Source organism: Triturus cristatus, chromosome 5_1 (genome assembly GCF_964204655.1).
Source record: "Triturus cristatus chromosome 5_1, aTriCri1.1, whole genome shotgun sequence".
Taxonomy (NCBI): domain Eukaryota; kingdom Metazoa; phylum Chordata; class Amphibia; order Caudata; family Salamandridae; genus Triturus; species Triturus cristatus.
Genome location: NC_140587.1, coordinates 399,876,413 through 399,901,004, shown reverse-complemented (window position 1 = coordinate 399,901,004; position 24,592 = coordinate 399,876,413). Strand labels below are relative to the sequence as shown.

The following is a 24,592-nucleotide window of genomic DNA, read 5'->3' as shown; positions in this document are numbered from 1 at the left end:
GTTGTTTCCAACAAAGCCACCCTTTGTTTTACTTATAACAAGAGAAGTTACATATGGAAACTTCTGAAGGGTTTCTCTTAGTTATTTTTATACCACATTATCGCCAATCTACACACACTACACCTCCTCAGACACTTCATCACGGCATCTAATTTTCAGAAGACCTTGGCAAAGAGCCACCTCGGGGGGCCCGATGGGCACTGCTGCACCAGCCCAACGAGGAGCTGCCCAAAGATAAAGCATGACACCCATCGGGGAGTGTGAGGGCTCTTGCTTCTGAGCAATCAGATCCCCTGATCTGCTTGCTCAGCCTCTCCAGACTTACTGCTTTGCCCTTATTTTCTTTGTGACTTTCGAGCGGTGGGGGCCAGTTTTGCAGCAGTGATGCAATAGCGGCCCCTGTAACAAAAGGAGCAGCAGTGATGCTAAAGCAGCCGGCAGCAGTGGTAAACCGGGGCCGGTCCAGCTGATTGCCAGGGCTGGTTTGTGTTCCCAGTCTTGCCCTGCTCTGAAGAGAGGGGAATTCGGGACTAAAAGATTAACAACTTGTACAAAATACTTAATTGTCAACATAATTGACAGAATATTCGCTTTGCAAAAAAATCTTAGCTTCCCCGCCACTTTGGGGAGTGCCACGGCTGAGCTGGTTCTACAGCTGTTGTACTTTGTTCAGATATACGTTGTACAGACATTTTGCCTTCAAGATGATGAAGTCTCTGCCTCGACACTTGCTACAAGCAAATGCTTCTGGTTGTACCTGGTGAAAAAGCCAACGAGACAGGAATTAATGAATGAATGAAAATAGTTTGTATAGTGCACAACGGCTGCAAAATGCATCTTGGTGCTTAAGGATGATTAGCAGACAGTGCCCCAGAGAATCCCCTAGAATTTTAGCAAATGGCCTCTTTTTAGGGCCTTGCAAAATGCAAATTGTTGGAAACAGCATGCGTTTTGAAAGGAAGGATGGATAGGCCCGGGACGCTCTATGATTTCAAGAGGGAATGCACCAGCAAATCAAGAGCGAAGAAAGAGTGGGTCTGGGGGATTACAAGGCGCAGAGGCAGAACCAGAACTTCTCCAAACTGATTGTCTTCACAGGGAACCGGTGTAGGTTGATCAGGTGTCCTGGTGTGTACTCAGTCCTGGGGAATCGCAAGGAAGAGTCTGGTGACCAGGTTCTGAACAATATGCTGCCTCTGGGGCAAGTATTTACAAGCCCACTTGGTGGCCATCAGACCAAGGGGAGGAACTTCCTCCTGAAGTTAGGATGTCAAACTGATGTATTCTCATCCCCTCTACTATTGCGCTCATGCTTTCCTGAAACCTTTTTTATAGTTGATGTAACAAGACACTCAGGGGGCATATTTACAAGCTGGCGATAAAAAATTATCGCCGCTTTTGCGGCCGTTTTCGGCCGAAAAGCGGCGATAATTTTATCGCCTAATTAGCAAGGCCACGCTAACGCGTGAAACCTTGCATTAGCGTCAGGATTCCTAACGCCCAGCTTTGCATCTCTAATGAGATGCAAAGTGGGCGTTCCTGACCTAACATGACAGGAGAAATGTCGCTAAGCGACATTTCTCCTATCATCAAGCCCCATGCTATGAAGCATAGCGGCAGGAAAAGTAGCGATAACCCCTGTTATCGCTACTTTCCTTACGCCTGCTTCAGGACTGACTTAGCCATGATATCCTATGGAAGGTGGATATCATGGCTAAGTTTGTGAGTCCCTATCAGCAAGCTAACGCCACACTATGTGAGATTATCGCTGGGTTTCCAGTGATAATCTCACGTTAGGCAGTTAGCGCTAGGATTTTTATCGCTTTTGAGATGAGCATTGCTAATAGCACGCTATCTCAGCGATAAAAATCCACGCTAGCCGGCGATAATTATCCTAGCGCTAAGTGCGCTTTGCGATAATTATCGCCGGTTGTTGCTGATATGCCCCTCAATTCTCCAAATCAACTGTGTCTCACCCAAATAGGCGAAAATGTGAAAACCGTATCTACTAATCATTTTGGCGGGGGGGGGCAGGGACAAATAGACATCAAATTTGAAAAGGAGCTGTGTGGAGCCTCACCTGGCAGCTCTGAGAATGATGGGTGAAAAGGTGGGCGAGACATGGACGCTCTCTTAGAGTGAGGAGAGAGCGTGGCCATCCGAGGGCTGGACTTCCCACTCCTCAATCTTTCAAACAAGAAGGCCGGCTGGAGGTGGAGACTGTAGCAAACGCTGCAGTGAGTAGAGTAGGGTTAGAAGGGAAGAACCCAGCACCAAGAGGCATACACGTGTCCAACGGTGCGAGCAATCCTGAGACGGTGCTTGAGAGAAACCTGCTCCTGAGCCGCATCCAGCGGGTTGATGGCTGTGTTGTAGCTAAGAAGAAAGGTGAACGCTGACTTTAGCGTCAAGAATCTGGAGAGGAAGAGGATGTGGCATAGCAACCAGAGCTGCCGACTTTGGACCTGGGGAATCGGGTTTGGGTCTTGGCGTTAATTCAACTTCATGTGATTCTGGGCATATAACAATCTCCCCGTGCCTACCAAAAATGAATGTGGTCTTGTGCAATGTAACTGGTGCTCATGTAAAGCGCTCCAATATCTATGGGCCGAGTTCGCGCTATATAAAAACAGCAAAATTAAATCCTGGAGGGGGAGCAGTAGCAGCAATATTTGTTTGTTCGTGGCAAATAGTGCACTGGTGTTTTAAAAAATGGCTTTGCTGTTTATCTCTCTCCAAAGAAAGGCTTTAAAGTTCAGTCAACGGCGACGCTATACAGCGCTCTGATACCTCCGGGTCTAGCCAGTGCTATATAGAACTCTGCAAATAAATAAATCCTTATCCATAAGAGTTTTGCCTTTCACCAGGCAAAGGTCTAGTGGCGACCCTGACCTAAAGGGTTTTAGACAGAGCTGCTGAGCATGTGTGGGGAAGTAGTGCAAACTCTCCCTCTGCAGCAAAATGGTATATGGTCTGGGACTACCAAATTTTCCCCCTCCCCCCTGCGCATAAACACATTACACATTTTAATGAGGGACATGAGAGGTAATTACTTTTTGGAGGTGGGGGTCGAACAACCCCCGGCCGTATTTATTAAAATATGAAAACAAAATTAAAAATTTTGAAATAAACAATATTTACACAAATTATACGCAGAAACATAACACGACATTTGATTACAATTCATATGCACAGATTGCAGATGGCTAACCTTAACATATCTCTAATACATAGTTCTCCTATCCGAATCTAACATAATGATCATAATCATACATTAATTACTTTTCTGCGTATCCTATTTGAGCCTACGGCAAGGTCACTAACTGGTGTCAGATCCTTATCAATTTACCACGCCCCCCGTAGGGTTGCGCATGCGCAGAGGGCCCGCTTACCGAGAGGGTACTTCCCCCCCCCCCCGGTTACCCCCATACGTTCCCTGAACTCCATGCCAATTTGTGGGGTCTTGCACTCTGCGCCATTTAGTGATGTCCATGCCAGTGCGGGGTGGTCAACCAGCCTAAAAGAAAGCGTGACTCTTCCCTTTCCCCGCACCCATCCAGCCAACCGGATGTACCGCCCCTGAAGTTCTAGGAGAGACCCGTTGTCCCTCCCCCTGGGCGACCCCATCCGAGAATGACGCCGCCCCCTAAGGACCTTAAATTTACTGCTCACTAGTCATGACCTTACCGCCTGACCAAGGAATAGCAATAAATACGACGATTGATGACCTGCAAACGGGAAAACGCCTAAGGAAGAAAACCACACCGTCAATTTCAATCACCAATAAATACACTGAAACAGGGGATGGAGGGTGGGTAAACAAAATTGTTAGCAGCCTCCTAGGGCTGGTCCGGATGCTGGGAGAGCGCGGGACAGAGAGACCGAGTCCGGCGCTCCCCGGCCTTTTATCCCAGTATTGGGGGCAGACCAGTTCTAACTGGCCTGTCCCCAGCCCCCCCATGACCCGGAAGCGCACTAATCACTTCCGGGCCAAGGGGGTCGCCGTCACGAGCCAATCCCGGACGTGGCGCGCCCCACCGCGTCAAGATGACGCGGTGGCACGCGCCGCCGGGTGCACAAGCGAGGGGGGGGTCGGTGCCCCGCCATATTTGCGGCGGGCCGATACCGGCCCCGCCTTTCTCGATGCTTTGTCCAGTCAGGGACAGATGTCAGATCTCCAGAACTCATGAGTCTGGTATGCAGGGGGAGCAATGCCAGATTGTCTCGATGTCAAATTAAGATAAACGTACAGACAATTCATCTGGATGGAAATAATTTATTAGTGGATATTCTACAAATATCGCGTGCATCCCACCGTCCTTCACCTACGTTGGACGCTGTTTTTCTTCATTGCTGAACTTTCTGGAGTTATATTTTTACCTCAGTACATACCACGGCTGACTCGGCTGAGCACATATGTATGTTAAAATGTATTATTATTCAACCACTTTTGGCTTGCTTTTTGTAATGAATCGATTAAATGTTAGGTGTACGGATTTTCAGTTTACTTTAAAATGCTTCAGTTGTTCCCTTCTTTTCACGGCCCCTCGGCCTCTACACGACCCTCTCGTGTTTTCTTGCGCTCCTTCGGTATTGTTACCGTAGTGTATGTTCCTCTCAGCCTCTCTCCACACGTGTTCTTTCATGTGTTCTTTCTCGGTGCCCGGCCCTCATCAATAACAGAATATGTGTATTTAGTTTCATTTTCAGCATAGAGTTGTTCCGCCTTTTGTCTGGCTTACACCATGTGCCTCGCAGCGCATCTTTGCCGTCTGTTCGGTGGCTGCTTTGAGAGTGGTTAGATACCCTGGTGCCGTTTTCGTCGGTGGCTGTGTGTCCTGGCAGTGAGGGCGAGGGTTCCTGGCTCTGCTCGGCCCGCGGTATCTGCGGTGAACAGCTCATGTTCAGGGGCTGGACATGCCTCCCTCTCCTGAGCCACGCTGCGCCCCTCACTCATTGGTTGCCAGCAGAAGAGGACACGGGGGCTGCCTGGCCGGCTCGGAGAGCTCTCTGCCTCCTCACTTCACCTCTACTCCCCGCCAACTGTGGAGCGCGCATCCCCACCTCCTCTGGTGCCGCCAACTCGCAGCGCCTCTCTTCCCGCAGGGTCACCTCACAGCACCTTTAGTCTCCACCCGTAGCTTGACCTCACAACGCCTGTCCACCTCCTCTAGTGCCTTCTGCGGAGTCACCTCTCCATCTCTGCAGGACCACTCCACCTCACGTCGCCGTCTCCTCACAGCCCGGCTCCCCCAGGATGCCGCTGCTCTCCCCCCTGGCCGGCGCCCTGTTCCTCGCCTGCCTGCTGCTCCCCTGCTCGGAGTCGGACAGCCAGAAAGTGAAGAAGTCCCTGCGGCAGAGAGACGCTGAGAGTGCCGACCGGGTGAGTCCATTCACGAGCCAGGTGGGGAAACGGAGGAGCAGCCCCTTACCTGGAGCCCCCCCCCCTCTAGCCCTTGCACTATTGGGCACTCCAACCCTTAATGCAATTACTCTAGGCTTACAATCAAACTTTTGTAAACTCCCAAATATGAATCGTGATGGATTGGAAGCATACTCTTACTCAGCTGTTGCAGAGGCTCGAAAAGCACCCCCCCCCCCTCCCAGCACAGTGATAGGTTGGAGGTTAGCAGCATTTGTTGGTATTTGTCTGCAACTAAGAGCAATGCAAGAAAGCTGCCTTAGTTGCAAAGCTGAAATATATAGCTCTCGCCTAAGATTTCATTTCCATTTCGCTCTCTTCTTATTGAAGTCGAGAGTAAAAATCCCCAGCTCTTGAAACTCATGGCTGGAGCCAGAGAAAAGCAGACCAGGAGCTGAGGGGAGGTGTGTGCCGCCGGATACAGGCCTGGGGCAGTGGTGTGAGCGGCCTCTGTGGCTGCAGACCTGCTCTGTGAGGTGGCGGGAAAGGTTTGTATGGAGAAGGGATCTGGTTCCCATTAGGGCTAGGGGGGGGGGCTGGGGGGGAATTAATTCTGACTGGGGCAGAGGACGGTTGGGTGATGTGAGTGTATGTGTAAGACAGGACAGAGGTTGTGTGTACGTTATGACTGTGTAAGGTGTGTGATGAATTAGTTTGCAGACAGAAAATAGGGTCTGGCACCAAAATAAAACAGGCCCACAATAGGGAATCCGATAGCCAAAAAGTGGCCCATATTTGCAAATCGGGCCGTTTTGTTCTTGTCGATATTTTGCTAGGATGGGGGACTGCATGCATTAGTGCGTGTGCAGACAATGTATGTGGTAATATCGGGGAAATCACCAGTAACAAACATTGGCAAATCCAGTAGGTCTGGAGTTGGCTCCTAGCTTTTGCGTAATTCTGGTTTTGTCTTGGTTTTTGCAAAACGTTAGTTTTTGGAAAGCTGCTGGGCCTTCATCAATATAAACCCCCAAAAATTGACTAAAGGGAAAAAGTTTTGTGGGTTTCAAAAAAGCACACATTACCATAGTACTCCCTGGCACTGAAAGGAACTACTTTATGTGGGGATGTGGTTCTTGTGAAAGGACAGCATGCTGTAATCCCTAGTGAAGTCAGCCAATGACGGAAGTGGGCTGATGCATTGCCCCTTTATGCATATTCAAATGGGTAGACACAATCACAGATGAATGGATGCCGTGTGACTGAAAACCCCGATAAGTAACTATCTTATATACATATTTTAGTAATATCAAAAGGTCTTGGCTAAAACAGATCTACGAAACCAATTATTCTAAGAAAGGACGTAGGAAAGAAAGAGAGAGGTAAAGAGAACGAAGGAAAGAATGAATGAAACAAGAAAGGAAAGAAGACAAGAAAGAAAGAAAGAAGGAAGGAAAGAACACAATAAGTCAGCAAGGAAAAGAGGCAAGAAAGAAAGAAGCAAATAGTGCAAGAAGGAAGACAAGAAAGAAGGAAAATGAAAAAGAAAGAATGAAGGAAGGAAAGAAAAAAAGGAAAGAAACTGAAAGAAAGAAGGCAGGAGATAAAGCAACAAAGAAGAAAAAGGAAGGAAAGAAAGAAGATGAGGGAACGAAAACAAAGAAGAAGAAAAGAAAGAAAAAAAGAATCAAGTATCGAAAGAAACAAAGTGTTACAAGTGCTGCAAATTAAATACAATAAAGGCCAGTTTTCTCCCTGGACAACGTTTATTAAAGACCAATTAGTGGAAATGAGTCCCGAATAAACATGTTTGAAGAACTGTTCACTTATGAATTCACACTGTATAATATTGAAGCTTTTGGTTTGTGTTCTGCATGCATAGTAAAAAGAGGATATCTTAATATAGAAACGTATCAAATGGACACAATCTGTTACTCTGTTAAATACTAACAGTCAGATAAACAAAGGGCATCCAAAAAGGAATTTACAACTGCTTTCCCAGGAGTCATGGATTGATAAAGTTGGAATGTGCCTTGTACTCACACTTGACAGAAAACATCCTGTGATCACACCAGGCTCTAAACACAAAGGCAGCACTAAACTACTTATAAAGTAACAACCAAAACTCTGGCACTGAATGGAACTACCTTGTCTAAAGATGTGCTCCTTATGAGTGTGCAAAATGCAGTCACTCAAAGTGAAGTTAACCACTGGCTGTAGTAGCCTGCACCACTGCTCCATGCTGTATGCTGTAGTGGGTGGAAGCAAAAGTGAATAACACACAAACGGACAAAGGGAGGTGTCTGAAAGCATCTTTAAGTATATGATATATATAATTTTAGTAACATCTAAAGATCTTGGCTAATGCCTCACCTAAAAACCCACCCACCAGGCCATAAAACAGGCCCACAAACAGACCAAAATCCGTCCCATACACTGACTTGTCAGACCAGCCCTTCAGGCACAGCCTGCTTGACCAGGAGGCCAGTCCGACACAGTGTGGTGTAACTTGTGACTGAATGATGATGAAAGTGCGCTGCACCGTAGGCTTTGCGTGTAGTTAAAGGTGTGACACGATTCATTGTGCTACAGTAAAAGTCTGTGGCAGGAGTTGTTTGCGTGGTGACAGTGTTAGATCTGTCTAGGGTAGAGTGAGCAGAAGAGGGCAGGAGAAGCGGAGAGCCCCCATCGGCCAGGGAGAGGCAGGGTAGGATGAGATGAAGGCCAGGATAAGCTTTCGAGGAGCAGTCGGCTGAGTGAAATGCCTTGACATTGACATGTGTCTGCATAGCTACTGGCCATATGGTATTCTAGCTTTTTCCAATGATCCGTTAGGTAAGGGACCACGTTTAGGACTTAATGGGCTGCCCTCATCCCGCCCTAAAGTGCTAGCTGAGGTAAATGGAAAGTATTACTGCATTTCCTGGGCATAATGCTATGTGGGGAGTCCCATTTACATAGGACTTTTCATATTGTTTGATTGCTAATACAAAATTGCTGTTTTCGATTTTACTACCAGACCATGGTATGGGATGTATTATTATTGCCCTTGGCACCCCAGCAACAGTACCTATTGTGTGAGACTACACCCCTGCACACACAGCTCACAGAGACTGTGGCTCATTTGCACAAAGCAATGTGGGAATGTTTGCACAGTTTCCAGGGCTGATTTTGGGACCCAGTCGTGCCCTGTGATGTGAGTTGGGAAGGTGGTGTTGTGTCTGCTGCAGCTGGTACAGGGATGCATGTGGAAAGAGGCATGACAGGCGTTAACCCACGCAGTCAAGCAGCTCAACCATCAACCACTTTTCGGTCAAAAGACTCATTGAGGCACCTTGTGGAGTAACAAGGCTCAATCAATTCAAACATTTCACAAATGCCTCTCGCAGGTCATAAAACATTATGAATAGTTTAAATATTTGATAATTGTCAAGATGCAAAGGTAACACATTTTCTACGTTTCTTTATCATTTTGGTAATTAATCTTTGAGGCCTTTTTCTGAAGTCCTCTCAGGGTAGCCCATCTCTACAGATTGCTGGATTAACTTTCTAACCGTAACCTTGTCCATTTTGCAGGCCTTTATCCAGGCTTGGGCCTCAAATGCTCTGACTGCTTGTGGGAGGTTGTTTTTTTGCAGCAGACCCTGCCGTTTGTCATCCCCACCTTACTGACTACAAAGCTGCCCTCCCTCAGGCCATTTTCAGGTTTCGCCTGTGACGGTGCATGGTCTCTTGCTTGCTAGAGATGTTGTTTACTAGAATGGGCTCGGAGCTCGCCTATTGTTTACCGTTTGCGGGCTTCTTTGTCACTCATTTGCTGACTCCTAATTGGGTAACGCTTGCTGGCTTCACTTCCTCTTTTTTCGTCTGCAGCATGGACCAAGTACTGATTGCTTTATCTTGATTAGCGTGCTTACGCCGCTAGCCCTGTGACTGAGGTACTATTTTTAGGTCTCGCCTGACCCAGCGCATGCGCTGGTCTGGCGAGACTTATTGAGAGGGCTCCAAAAAGTGCTACCAGGCCAGCCTGGAGCTACAGTGCATGTGCGCGGGCGCGCGCGCGCCGCGCTTTACCGCGCTTTACCGCGATCACTTTTACTTTCGCGGCCGCACGGCCGCTTTGCATAGCCAATAGGTCTCGCTTTTGGGACCTTATAAGTATTTAGTTATGCAACTGTTGCATGGCTTAACACTTATAAGGTCCCAAAGGCGAGACCTATTGGCTATGCCAATGCTTGTTCTTTCTTCTTCCCCTGTCATTCTTGTTACTTCTTCGCTCCCACCCCCATCCATGCTACTTCTTCCCTCCCACTACTCCATGTCCGTGTTGCTTCTTCCCTCCCACTCCCACCCTCCTATTGCCTATGTTACTTCTTCCTTCCCACCCCCAATCTCCTGTTGTCCACATTAATCCAACCTCACCCATCATAAGAATAAGCATTTGCAATGCAATAGGTCTCGCATTTATGAGAGTTTGAGCTATTGGCAATGCAACAGCTTAAACTCTCGCAAATGCGAGACCTATTGCTTTGCAAATTACTAGCACCCATGCTGCGCTTTCACATTCATGGAGGCAACACCCCTTTCTTTAGACAAGCCGCGTCTAAAAATAGGGGCGAGGCCAACATTAAAGTGAAACCACGGCATGGGGCGCTTTGACAAAAAAAAGCATTTGTTTGTCAAGTTGACAAACAGATATTTTTTTTGTAAAGCGTCCATGCCGCGCTTTCACTTTAATAGCGGCCACTCACTTTTCTTCAGACGCGGCTTGCCTAAAGAAAGGGGCGCGGCCTCCATGTATGTGAAATCGCCGCATAGGCACTAGTAGACAAATAAATAAGTGTGGCCGCTATACTTAAAGTGTACTGCGCTGCTAAAATAAATAAATAAAGAAACACGGCTGCTATAGCTAAAGCGGATCGCCATTAGTAAATCAAATAAAAGCGAGCGACTTGCTGCGACGTAGTGGGTGGTATAAGGGCAAATCATTAAACAAAATAGTGCTCACAGCCAAGCTACAGCAGATCATGTAACAAGACAAGTAAAAGGTCCAGTCGTTATGGGAAGTAGCAAATGTAGACAAGGCGGTAGTAAGGCGGGACTAACAAGCCTAATAAGGACTCGGAAGGCAGCGTATTCGAAGGACAATGACACAAGGCACTTAAAAATATGGGTGGAGAGTGGGCGGGGCTTCAAAGCCATACTCCAATACTGCATGCCTTGCAGCAGTGCATGCGCTGCCCAGGCTCGACCTGAAAACGGGCTATGAAGGAGCTAGCGCTAGCTGTGTGATGGTGCTTTTTTAGCTTCAAGTATCTTAGTGCTTCTTGTCTAACTTTTGGCCATGCTGCACAGCAGCTACACTGTTCTACAGCATGGCTAAAAGACATTGTCCAAGGGCTTGTCGTTAAAGAATCATTCCCCAGCATGCAGAGCATTGCCTTCAATGACAAAACTGTCATAGAATGCCTAGGTAGCTATTGTTTGAAAATATATATTGGATTGTAAAGTGTACATCTCACATGAATAGGTTTATTTGACACCTACTCAGTGGCTCTTGTTTAGCGACCTTGCAAGGATAAAAGTCCACATCTGCCATGCAAAGATTTCACACCTGTGTCCTGCAGGATACATTGAGCTCTGTACAGCTAGCACATTAACCTGGTAAATGAATCTTCCATTGTGTTCTTTTGAACCTGCTCAAACGTCCATCCTTTCCTCTGGAGAAAGTGGCCTCACCGCTGATGGCTCCTGGCACCCAGTCCCAGTCAAGGTGTTTGTTAATTTTGGCTCATGGAAAATCTGCGGATTACCCGTGACTGCACAATCTGTGTTCAGCCTCTTGCACCTCCTCCGCGACTGATGGCACTTGGGATGAAAGTGATGCTGAGATAAGAAAAAAAAGTGATATGATTCAGTGCGCGCTGACCGTGTCGTAGCACTTTTTTTTAGCTTCCCGCGTCCCAGTGTTTAAAAAAATAAAAAAATGATCCCCATGATGCGCAGTAGCCATGCTGCTCTCCAAAATTGCTTAAAGCCACTGGCAAAGCCAATAGCTCTCACATATGAGCGATCTATTGGCTTTGCCAATGCTCGTTATGACTGTGGGTCTTTACTCTGTACATTAGATCGTATTTTCTGCCACGTCACTTATGGGTTCGCTCCCCTTTGCATACCCCCTCTCCTGTGTTGTGGTGCTGCTGCTACTTATGTAGAAGAATTAATCTCTTGGAAGATCCTTTGGGCCTGGTGTTTCTTCAATTGAAGCAACACTGTGATCGGTACATGCTCTCAGCTCAGCTTCTCGGACCTTTACTGTATCTTGTGGTAGCCTCCTCATTCCAGAGCACAGTCCATGTGCATACCAAGGAATTCCAGTTCACTTGCGGCGACGTCAGTCTTTCCGCTCGCTAATGGAACTTCTAGGGTATTAGTCAGTTGGATGAATCCCTTTAGGAGGCTGCCACACTGATGAGACCCTGCTTCACTTACAAGCAAGAACTCATCCAGGTGAATCAGAGTGACCTACCAGAGATGCTGCTTCTGCAGGGGGCACTCTTGGACGGTGCTGACCATTTCAAGACGCACAAGAAACAAAGCAACCCATTGGCAAGCGCTTCTTAAAGAAGTATCGTCCCTGGAATTGAAATCCTAGTATTTAAAGGCTCTGATGAGGAGTGGGAGGTCCTTCCACAGTTTTGGAATAATGTATGAGAATGGGGGAAACTCAGAAAATGGCCCTTCAATCCTACTAATCCTCAGATGTCTATTTATTTTTTCCTTGCCCATGTGGGGCATTCTGTCACTGACTTCAGATTCTACCTGGTTGGTAGACCCTTGTAATCAATACAGAAGCCTTTCTCAAAGTATGAAAGCAGCACTGCTGCCTTCTTGCTCTGTGACAACCGTTTAGGAACAGTCTGAACTACTTTTTCACGATAACTATATGTGCTAGTTCGAAAACGGGAGCCCTACTGTCCTTATTTGTCATGATTGCTCTATCCGTGGGGTCCAGCACTTGGGATCTATCTGATCTATCACTTTTTTCTTTGCTCTCTCTTTCCTGATCCGGCCATACAATTTCCACTGTCTGTGACCGTGTCGCTCGACCAGGGTGCATTACACATGGGCCTGAATTTTCTGGCTCATCCCCAAGAGCCGCCCACATTGTCAAACCTCAAACATCCTGCGTTGACTCCTGGGACCTGTGTGCCCTTTGTGTCCCTATAAGGCTTTTGCCTGCTGAATGTCTTGCTATGACCCTGCTTGCCTTCAGAATAGCTCTGCCGAAATGAGTGGGGCACCTTATTTAACCCCTTCTCCAATAGCTACAACCATATACTTGTAACCAGAAACATCCTTGTGATCCCACTCTATGGTCCACCATGTGTGCATCTTCAATCGGAACCATTGGTCATACTGCAACCATTGCATCTCCCATACATTTTTTTATGCTGCATAGATTTTAAATTCGCTCAACCACAGACTTGCTGCACAGTGCAGGAATCTTTCTACAATGACCTAACTTTTCGATGTTCCTTTCTTTACTATATTTCTTTCTTTTGTTCCTCCTTTTTGCTGTGATTCAGCAAATCATAACATTCCAGTTAGATCATGAGCAGGAAAAATGTATAAATACATTCTTTGTGTCATATTCTCTCATTATAGATGGCAGGCATAGTGAGGCTCCTCGTGTGGATACTTTGCTACCATTGACCCCCATGATTGGTGTTGCACCCTGCCATGCTGCTGTTGGGTTTACTGATGGTATTTGTGAGGGAGCCCTTTGCACAGTGGGGATTTCTTGTATGTACTGAAGCTATGAGATTGGAAATATGTCCGCCCACTGATTGCCCCCGAAATATTGTGCCTGGTTGAGCGTAGAGTTGCTTCCCTACTGTGCTCCTTGGTTCGGTATGGATGGGGTGCTGCTGCCCTACTGGTGCACGCCGGTTCTGTACAGATTGACCTATGAAAGAATTACTGTGCTTGCATCTAAACTAAATTTTCTGTTAAGTTGTCTACTCCTGTGACATTGCTGATGTTACCTGATCCTTCTCCTTGGTTTCCCACCAACCTTTACCCTAAGATTGAATCCACTGGCAATACTTACACTTACTTGCTCACCATTTTGGAAAAGTAGAGTGGATGGTCTGGTACCTCCCATCACCCTGATGGGTACAGACGTCAGGTCCTTCACCTCTGCGTCCTTTTTGCTTCTTTGTGCTTGTTTTGCATTTCTTGCCTGCCGAGTCTTCTTCTTTGGTTGCGTACCTTGCGGATGTGTATCTTGGTGGGGATTAGCAACTGCCTACTCTGCTCCCTTGGGCTCTGTTTGTGTTGTTTACCATTTTTGGAGCCAGCTATCCCTCTAATATTTCATTAATTCATGTCTGTGGTTGAAGAGCTGTTGCTGACCTCATCAGCTGCCATATTTCCCAGCAATTGATGAGAACAGCCAGCATAAAGGCTTAATGAAGGGCCGGACTGGCCATATCAGGCACCGGACGTTTCCCCGGCTGGCCGCCAGGGTAGGGACCGGGTTTAGACCCATGGGGGGCTGGTTTTGTAACCGAGGGCCGATTTCTGCAATAATGGCCCCCAGCAACAAAAGCGGCACTTAGCTTTCCACTAGCATACCCCCCCTCCCCCACCCCCCACCCCAACCTTCCGGGCCGGCCGTGCTCTTTGCCAGGGCTGGTTTCAGCTCCCAGTTCGGCCCTGGCTCAAGGTACCATCCCTGTACACATGTGGTTGGGCCTCCTAACTGTGGCGGAAGGCCATTTGTTTGGGCCTGATAACCCCACTTTTTGTATCGCACAGTGGCCCTGGTGCCAATCATCTCAGTGCCAGCAGTTGGACCATAGTTTAATCAAAACAACACTCCTTCTACTTGGGCCTGTCCTGTTGGCCCAGTCGCATTCACCACATGTGAGGGATTGAAATAAAATGCCCATCCATTTGAAGGCAACAATAGCTTTCACCGCGGTCTTGATGGCCCTTCCTTTCCACAATCCTACCCTCAGGTTGGGCCGTCACTTACGAATGTAAAACACCTCTGTATGGTCCGGTCTAGCTGGCATTTTTAAGGCATTAGATTTAATCAAATACCTGGGCGAAAGCTCGTTGTTGCACTCTGGCATTCCCCGCTATTGGCTCCAAACAAACCCACTTATGATTTCTGTGGTTCTGGGCGATACACCCAGGACCGGTCTGGCCTTTTATTCCACCGGGTATGGGTATTTCGCCAGTGTGCTAGAGCCATAGGAGCCTGGTGTTGAGAGCCCAGGTTTTCTGACAGTGCGTCTTTGCCTCAGTCTTCACTGCCTGCCCCTCCACGTGGTGCAAGCTTCTCTTCCTGTACTGTCTCCTCAAAGCCTGCCCATGTGTTTTAGTTCTTCCCGCTGTTTGTCCATGTGCCTGGGTGGAGCACCTCACTTCCTGTCCACGTGATACGAGCTCCCCCTCACAGTCTCCCCCTGCCAATGTATCCTAATTCCATCACGCAGCGGGAACAGCTCCAGAGGCCGTTGCCTCCCCCTCCCCCCTCCCCTCCCCAGTGTTTCTCGGCTTTTCTCAGTCTTCTTAGTACAAATGCGGTTTGAATGCTGTAGCATCTCCTGCCAATATGCAGAGGCGTGTTTTTAGCCGGCGTGTATTATACATTAACCTGCAATCCTCCACGTGGAGAGTTTTCTATGATTTCATTGCAAATGATATGCTTGGAACATTCCAATCGTCTGTATGTTCACCAATGGCAACGTGTCAGTTCTACTCGAAGGAGCTCTTTCCTGCAAGAACAAAGGCGCGCATTTATAGCTGTGATTCAGCGAGCCTAATGCATGGCTCCTTGTAACTTATTCTGTGGCTTTATTTATGAGGTTTTATATGTGTGTCTGCTTTTAAAATGATGCAAATGCAGGCTATCGAGACACGGATCAGTGGAACATTTCATGAAGTCGATATGAATTACAGTAATTCTCTTTATAATAGAGCCTTTGTACTCTTCTGAAAATATTATATATATATATATATATATATATATATATATATATATATATATATATACCACTTTAAGTATTTCACAATACTATTGTTTTTTTAAAAAAAACCATAGGCATGATACACACATAGAGGGGCTGTTGTTGGTTGGTAGGTTTCAACCATTGGTCTGTTAAGTTGTCATTCACATTTAGTTTCATCCCACCAAAGCATACAGCATGGGGCAGTGGGTCAGCCCACTTTACCCACTGGCTCTCTTCACTTTGAGTAACTGCACAAAGCCTCTGCACGTTCTACACATCTGCCGAAATACAGTTCCTTTCTCTTTAGTGCCAAAGGTGGTTCAAATTTTATTTAATATCCATTTTTGGCACCTAGTTTGATGATGATCTATCTTCAAACTCCTTTTAAGGTCGCAGCCTACTGGTTTGCTAAAGACATCTTTGGGACATTCAGACAGTTGAACTAGTAATGCATTCCTCCCGTTGCTTACCATCGGCTTTGTGGTTTGTGACTCACATTTTCTGGCTTTCTATTTGCTGGTTTTATTTGCTTTAGGCTGTCCAGCTCGAGTCACTTGTTCCATTGCCCAAACCTTGATTACTGTCTTCTTCCACAAACTCGATTTCTGTAAACAGGCCTTTAAATCTTGTTCTTATCTTGTCACATTTGCTGTATCTTCCAAAGAGCTTGGTGTTTATTTTTCTTTCTCTGACTTCAAAGTGAGAGGATTTATGTGTCAATCATGCTGGCTAGTGGGGGTCTGCTTGAGGAAGGCTGTACAGATGTTATTTTTATTTCTAGCACAACAATGGTTTAAATGTATGTAAATGAATTGTGCTGACGATCAAATCAATACAGTGGGTGATGGCATTTCCGCACATTATCTTATGTGCGCTGTATATTTTTGTCTGAAAACTTTATATGAGTGCAAATGTAATGGTCATTTCAACTGAAGATGTGTTATCTGTAATGGCAGTACGCTACCATACCATGCATACTCCACATTATCGCACTCCATTCTACTATGCACTACTCCATGCCACTGCACTCTACTCTGCACCACTCTACACTGCGTCACTGCCCTTTTCTCTGCACCACTCTACTCTACGCCAATGCATTCTACCCCACATTACTCTACTAAGCACCACTGCACTCTACACCAATCTGTGCCACTCCATTCCATGCCACCCTACTCTGCAACAGTGCACTCTATGCCACTGTACTTTACACCAATGGACTCTACACCACTTTACTTAAACCCAATGCACTCTATCGCAATCTACTCTGCACCAAATCACTCTATGCCACTATTCTACTCTGCGTCATTGCACGCTACACCACTCTATTCTACTCTGCAGTGAACTCTACGCCACTGAACTCTATGCCACTGCACTCTACGCCAATCCACTTTAAGCCACTCTAATCTATACTGCACCACTTCACTGTACAACACTCTATACAACTGCACTCTATTCCACCACTTCACTCAACTTTGAAACAGTCTACTCTGCCACCTCAGTCCAAGCCACTCTTTTGCCCTCTGAGCCACTCCACACCAATCCACTGAACTAGGTATCACTGCACTCTGTGCCACTGCACTCTACACCACTTTATTCAAAACCAATAAACCTCAACACCCCTGCACTTTATGACAATCTACTCTTCACCACTGCACTGTACACCACTCTACTCTACGCCAATGCACTCTACGCCACTCTACTCTACCCCATTGCACTCCACGTCACTGTAAGCCAGTGCACTGTCACCAATGCACTCTATGCCTCTCTATTCTACACCATTGCACTCTATGACACTCTACTCTGCAGCACTGCACTCTCTGCCAGTGAGCGCTATGCTATTTTACTCTACACCACTCTACTCTGCACCACTTTACTGTGCACCACTTTACTCTATGCCACTGCACTCTACACTGTACCACTCTACACCAGTCTTCTGCAGTCTATGCCAATGCACTCTAAGCCACTCTAATCTGTTGTGCACCACTGCACTCTGTCACTGCACTCTATGCCACTTCACTCTACACCTCTGTACTCCACAACATTCTACTCTATGGCACTGCATGCTACAGCACTCTGCACCATTGCCCTCTATGACTCTGCTCTCTGCACAACTCTATGACCCTTCACTCAATGACCCTGACACTCTACTCTGCATGACTGCACTATGCCACTGCACTCCACTCTGCACCACTCAATTCTAGGTCACTCTACTGCACTCTACGCCACTACACTCCACGCAACTGCACTCTTTGCTACTCTACATCTCTGCACCCTACCCTGCACCACTCCATGCCACTTCACTCTTACGCCACTGTACTCCACTCTGCGCCACTCCACTCTATGCTATTGCTCTCTACGCCACTACAATCTACTCTGCACTGCCCTACTCTATGCCACTGCATTCTACGCTACTCTGTCATTGCACTCAACCCCAATGCACTCCACACCACTTTACTCAAAACCAATGCACTCTATGCCACTGCAGTCTGCTAATCTACTCTCCACCACTATACTTTACGCCACTCCTCTTTAGGTCACTCTACTCCACTCCACTACACCACTCTGCTCCACGATACTCTGCTCTATGATACTCTACTATATTAATCTCTGCTCCACTGACATTCTACTCCATTCTATACCACTCCACTCTACAGCACTCTACTCCTCTCTTTGCCATTCAATGTGCATTCCACTCCGCGATGCTCTATGCAACTCTCTCTAAGCCACTTTACTCCACTCTATCCTATAACACAGTACTCTCTCTACTCCACTCCATGCCACTCAACTCTATCTATGACAATGTACACTGCTGTACATCACTCTACTCTACAACACTCTCCACTCTATGCAACACCTTTTATGCCACTCCACTGTGCTCTACACCACTTCATGACATTCTGTGCCACTCCACTCTATGACACTCTACTCAACTCTGACACTGTGCTCCACTCTACGCCACTCAACTCTATGCCCTTCCACTCTGCAACACTGAACTCCCTCCATGGCACTCCACAACACTGTACGCTACTATATGACACTCCACTTCACTCAACTCTACAGTACGCCACTCCACAACACTCCAATCTACTCCACTTTGCGACACTCCATGCATCTCTCCTTTACCCTGCTAATTTTTAGTCATGATGAACAGCATCCCCTCTGGTATACAACATTGCTAAAACTATTGGCAATGCCAATAGCTCTTGCATGGGCGAGACCTATTGGCTTTGCCAATGCTTGTTTAAATTGCTGTTAAAAAGTGGTTAAGTGATATATGTTACTGCCTGTAATTTGTGTGTTTGGTTAGCTGGTAATTTACGCCTGTCTCGTTGATTAATAATAATTAAATTCCTGAAAGGCTTTTTATTTAAAAGATATCTTTAGCCAAATGGCTACGCAACTAAAACATTTTTAAATGTAATTTTTTTTTTGCAGGCATGTTGCAGCCATGTTTAAGTGGCAGTATTATCTTTTTTTCTTTTTGTGTCATATGCTTCTTCTAACACAATTTACAAAATTAACAATTGTACCTGCTTGCTAAGGCAAGATCTATTGGCTTTGCCAATGCTTGTTTAGAAGTGTCATCTAACTGTAGCAAAGTGATTATGTTACCCCAAGGCATAGCCAGGCTGCAGACAAAAGGTGATGAGGATAGTGGCCGCTAGATTACAGCAGCGCTGCTTTCATTAAATTGTTGTGACTCCTACCAGCGTAAGCAATATTCTTGATTGATTATGTTCAAATTTCTCTAGTTAATTCATTATTATAATGTTTAAGTGGTTTGGATATATTAGTTCTGTAGGAACTTCCTTTTTTTGTCACCTAATTTTCAGTGTCTACGCCTCCAGCTACTTTGGTAACTAAATAACATAACACAAAGTTACTTCAAAAGATTATACAGAAGAGGGGCGTGGCCAACTGCTGGAGAAGATGGCCGCATACTAACGCGGCTTCTGACTCCTGATCCCCCAGTAATCTGGCACTTATCCATGGGCCTGAGGGCCAGCTGTTACCCCGGTTCGGGTTTGTGGCCATTGCAGAGCAGGGCCGCTGGGGAAGAATCACTCGCGGGGATGATTGGAGCCCATCAAGACTTGCGGCCTGTATGAGTAGGAAAGCCGCGGGCTCGTGTTGGCGCCCGGCCTGGAGGAGTGGCTCCGCCCACAACCAGAGATCGGGTGTGTGTGACGAGTGGCGACTGGGGCGGGCCCTCTAATCCCTGCGGTCTTGAAACCCAGGGCCATCTTATCAAAAACGGCGATAACATGATCGCCGGTTTAGCGGCAGGAAACTGCCAATAAAGCGGCAATAAAGGGCTTGATAATATGCCCTTGTGAATTCCAATAGAAGCCCAGGTTTGATGTCCTTGACACCAGAACCTGGGCTTCTATTGGAATTCACAAGGGCTTATTATCAAGCCCCTTATCGCCGCTTTAGCGGCAGTTTCCTGCCGCTAAACCGGCAATAATGTTATCGCCGTTCTTGATAATATGGTCCCCAGTGTTGAGGACCTTGCTGTCGGGACCTGCAGCGGGGCAAGATACCGCCACTCTTTGGCCCCAGTCTGCCAGTAACTCCGATTGATGGTGGGGGCAGAGGACAGAAGAGAGAGCACCGTAGAGACCGACAACAGGCGCAGGGCGAGGCCCTGTGGACGTAGAAGCAGCAGATAGCTAATAGCTGACCGTGGGGGTGAGGCATGCCAAGACTGGAATCTCCGATGGAGCAACTCGAGTGAAGCAGCCGAATACGTCCTGTGACAGCCAGTCACAGAGAACTCCTAACTAAAAGGTGAGACGGCAGCTTCACCCGGACTGCATTCCACCTCCAACCACCTGGACACTAGAATAACATTAACGTGTAGTGGCTCAGAGCTGGCGCCTCACTGTAGTAACTGCTGCCCAACGTGCTGGGGACAACTACAGTGTCAGTGAGAGCCTGGTTGGGGAAAACCAACAGGCCGAGTGAGGGTATCTCCCTGGGCAGGCGGCAGTGATTACCTCACGGCTACACTCCCAAGATAACGACAGTGCTCCGACCTAACAGTAGCACCAATGCCATGTCATTGGGCAAAGACGTGGTTTTCACCAGCCTAAACTGGACAATTTCCCCTGGCAAAAGAACTTGAAGGTGCAAGCACTCAATCTGACCCAGCGCAGGATACGCAGCAGGCACCAGCAGAGCAGGGCATCTCCACTCTGCAGGATATACTAGTGGCTTTCACAAGCGTGCGCACTTCTCTGGAGTCATGAATAGACACGGTATCCACAGAAATCTCCATGATTCACGCCGACCTGAGAAAAATGGACACAAGGTTGAAAGAGGTGGAGGAAGTAACTTATGGTCTCGTCTCAAATACAAAGGCTTTGGAGAAGCAATTCGCGAACTACAAGCCAACAGTAAGATTCTGGTGGACCAATTGTACGATTATGAGGGCAGGGCCGGATAAAACAACGTTAGAATTTTGGGGGTGCCGGAGAGAGAGAAGGGGCCAGCCACAGATCTCTTTGTGGAGGAGTAAGTTACAAAACACTTGCAGCCCAGAAATCTGTCCAACTACCTTTCCATCGAAAGGGCACACCGAGTACCATGTGGTAGACCTAAGCCGGGTCAGCCTCCCAGGTCCATAAAGGGACAGGTGTTTAGTTTTCGAGACAGGGATGTTATCTTACAGACTGCATGCATCGCCCCACCGCTCAAGTATGAAAACAATATCGTGACTTTCATCCCTGCCTTCACCATGAAAGTACAGATGCAGTGACGGAGTTTCCTTGGAGTCAAAAAGCCCTCAGATACCGTTTCCTGCGAAACTAAGGGTTGAGGTGGAGGGTAAAACTTAGTTCTTCACAGAGCCAGGAGTGGCTGGACATTTGGCGAAGAGTTGGGGTTTCGGACAATGCAGACAGGTGCAGGCGGCAGATGGTGAAATCCCAGAAATGGACCGACTCTGGTCAGGAAGAGAGGAACCCCACCAATAAAGACCACCCAATCGGCACATAATTCGCACCACCACAACATTGACAGCCAAGCAGCTAACTAAAGCTAGTAATGTGGTGTGAACTGGAACTTTCTGTAGTAGCAGAGAATAATCGAATGGAACGAGGGGCTGAATCGCATTCTAGCCAGGGTAGAAAGATAGCGCATGGAGGAGTGGCTCTTTGGCGAGGTGCTCCACCGCAAGAATGACTGAGTATATGAAACAATCACACTTGCACAAATTGTATGCACCACGACTAGTTATTGTGAATGGGGATGGGAGGGAGGGACAAAAGGGTCCTCATCTCCCCCAAAACAGGGAAGGGAGCGTGACGGGCACTCTGCAATGTTGGGGTCGTGGGCAGTTCAAGAACCGCCATGCAGGGAGGGGGGGGGTGCTATCAGATTAAAGGGTTTAGATTTAGTTCTTGTTACACTTTTCAGGGATATCAGCAGGCAGCTTGCGTTCTTACACAGACCAAACTACACCTCTTAGCGTCGTGGATAACTCTGTTCAGTAGCATAGAGTGTAGTGGTGCAGAGTGGAGTACAGTGGCGTAAGAGTGAAGTGGTATGGAGTGGTGCAGGGTAGAGTGCAGAGATGTAGAGTAGCGAAGAGGGGCGGAGCTTGCTCGCGACCAAGATGGCCGCTTGAGCCTTTAGCTCTGTGACATCGTATATCTATCAGACATTTATCAGACAGTCTCGCAGCATAAAATAATTAAAATAACGAGGCCTGCTTACCAGACCGCGCCGGGAGCACAGTGGTCGAATTCCGGCTCTTCTGTGCCCAGGAACAAAGGAGCTATGTAGCCCGGACGTTGGCCGCCCTGCTGGACCTGCATCCCCGAGCTGTAACGGAGTTCAGCGGCGGACCTCGATCAGCGACGTGCCGCTGGTGCACTGGGAACCCGATTAGCGCTTCGTGTGTCCAGGAAGTTTGCTGTGCTCACGGCTCCGGCGACCCCTGATACATCGAGGCGCACCCGGGGAGCGGTCTGTACACCGGGAGACGTGACGATAGGGGTGAGGAGACACGCAGAGAATCTGGGCCGGCCAGTCGAGCTAAGGCTGAAGGAGAGAAGAACTACACGCATGCATTGCCGGAGCGGCCGGTCCCCTTAAGAATACTGAAACGTGAGGAGGACCTACGGGGTGATTAGCCCAAGGTGGGTGCCCCTTGCTGAGCTGCACAACAGTCCTGAGCGTCTGGGAGACTTGCTGCCCCCTTGGGCTGCCATTTTTACCCACGCGAGAGCTAAGGCTGAAGGAGAGAAGAACTAAGCGCATGCATTACCGGAGCGGCCAGTCCCCTCCAGAATACTGAAATGTGAGTAGGATCTACGGGGTGATTAGCCCAAGGTGGGTGCCCCTTGCTGAGCAGCACAATGGTCCTGAGCGTCTGGGAGACTTGCTGCCCCTGGGTCCGCCATTTTGACCGGCGCGAGCTGAGGGTGGTTCGCACTGCCCTGGGGACGTTATTGCGGACAGGACTTGTGGGTACTGAGCCCGGGTGTGAGAAGAGCGGGTTACCCCAAAATAGCCTCCTGAAGTGTGCAGACTTGGGTGCTCGCCGCTGCGGGGCCGTGGTGGTGCGGACGCCCTGGGACTGTGGTGCCCACGTGCACGGCCTGCGCACATGTGGTGAGATCGGAGAAGAGAAGCACTCCTCAGCTGGGACTGATTCATTCATTGCCCACTAGCTTGGTCCCCATGGGCGGTCCCCTGTATTTGTGCATGGTCAAACGGGGGTGAAAACTGGAGACTCTGCGGCGACAGGCAGGGCTGCCGGAAGTAATGTGGTTGAGGCCCGGACTGCAGTGGTGGGACCTTTAGCTGACATCTGAGGCTCTGCCTGGACGCGCACTACCGGACACATCTTGTTAGCGGGTTCCCCTGCACACTAAAGTGTGTGACCACCGACAGGCGCCAGCATTGGGGTGCAAGACGCTAGCGCCATTCTGCACGGGGTACTGCCCCATAGGAAGGCTAGACAGCGGTGAGGATTGGAGCCGCCTGGACCGCCCTAAGGTTACCCTTGCCATTTGCAGTGCGGGGCTACAGTTCTGAAGTGTTTGGGGGCTCTGACTGGCGGGTCCTCTTGAGCGCCAGTATGGGCAGAGTAGACAGGGCTCAGCCCAAGCTCTCTTTTGAACAGAAGCAGTCGAAGTCACATGACGCCTCCACAGATGAGACTGCCAAGATGCAAGACCCCACGACTGAAGACCCTAGTCCAGATATCCGGGGAATGTTATTGGCCATGGAAAAAAGCTTGCAAAGCGGAATCACCTCATTAGGTACTAAGATGGACGCCCTCTCCTACAGGATGGACAGAATGGTGGAGCGCTTAGACAAACATGCTGAACGATTGAACATGTCAGAGCGGAGAATAACGGAGGTGGAGGAAGCACACACTACACTGGACACAGAACACAAGCAACTTGGGAGAGTCCTACGTGTTCTTCAAGATAAAACAGAGGACTTGGAAGCTCGTTCTGGCCGCTGTAACCTCAGAATCACTGGCCTCCCATAGTCCACCCCGACTGGTAACATGGAGCAATTTATTGAGAAACTGTTGGTCTTCTCCGCCATGTTCGTGGTGGAGAGAGCGCATCGATCCCTGGGGCCTCGCCCACCCCCAGGGACACCACCACGACCGATCATCGCAAAACTGCTCAACTATCGAGACAGGGACACAGCCCTGAGACCGGCGAGGGAAAAGCAGTCGTTGACTTATGAAGGTTCTGTGATATCGCTGTTTCCAGACTTCACTATCCGTGTTCAGGAGGCGCGCTGCCAGTTTATCCCCATGAAAAAACAGTTACGAGATATGGGCATAGACTACGCCATTTTGTATCCTGCTAAGCTCCGGGTTAACAGACAGGGCCGTTCCCACATCTTTACTGATCCAAAGTCCTTGCAGAAGGCCCTAAAGGACTGGTCCAAGGAACGACGCCACAGCTCAGAACGGCACCTGCCTGATGAAGCGACTGGGGGATCCCGGGAGGTGCAAGAATAACAATGGTGGACTGCCGCTAACCGATAAGTATAGTCTTAGGGCTGGGGAAAGTGGGGCGGGGGTGGCTTTGTGGGTGGTTTGGGTACTGCCTAATGTGGTCCATAGCTACCTATTCACAATTGATGCGACGGGGGGGGGGGTAACACTGGTTTGGCCTGAGATTCATAGCAGTACAAATAGTGGGGTCATCGGAAATGATGATGAAGGATG

At 48.2% G+C, this 24,592-nt stretch overlaps 1 protein-coding gene across 1 annotated transcript in view; it reads left to right on the top strand.

Moving 5' to 3' along the window:
• Nucleotides 1-3,064: 3,064 nt before the first annotated feature.
• CTHRC1 (collagen triple helix repeat containing 1) overlaps nt 3,065-24,592 on the top strand; it is a 146,051-nt gene continuing 124,523 nt past the window's right edge. The window contains exon 1 of the mRNA XM_085605124.1: nt 3,065-5,383. Within this exon, the coding sequence (XP_085461250.1) occupies nt 5,258-5,383 (126 nt within the window). The 5' untranslated portion in view covers nt 3,065-5,257. The remainder of the gene's footprint in view (nt 5,384-24,592) is intronic.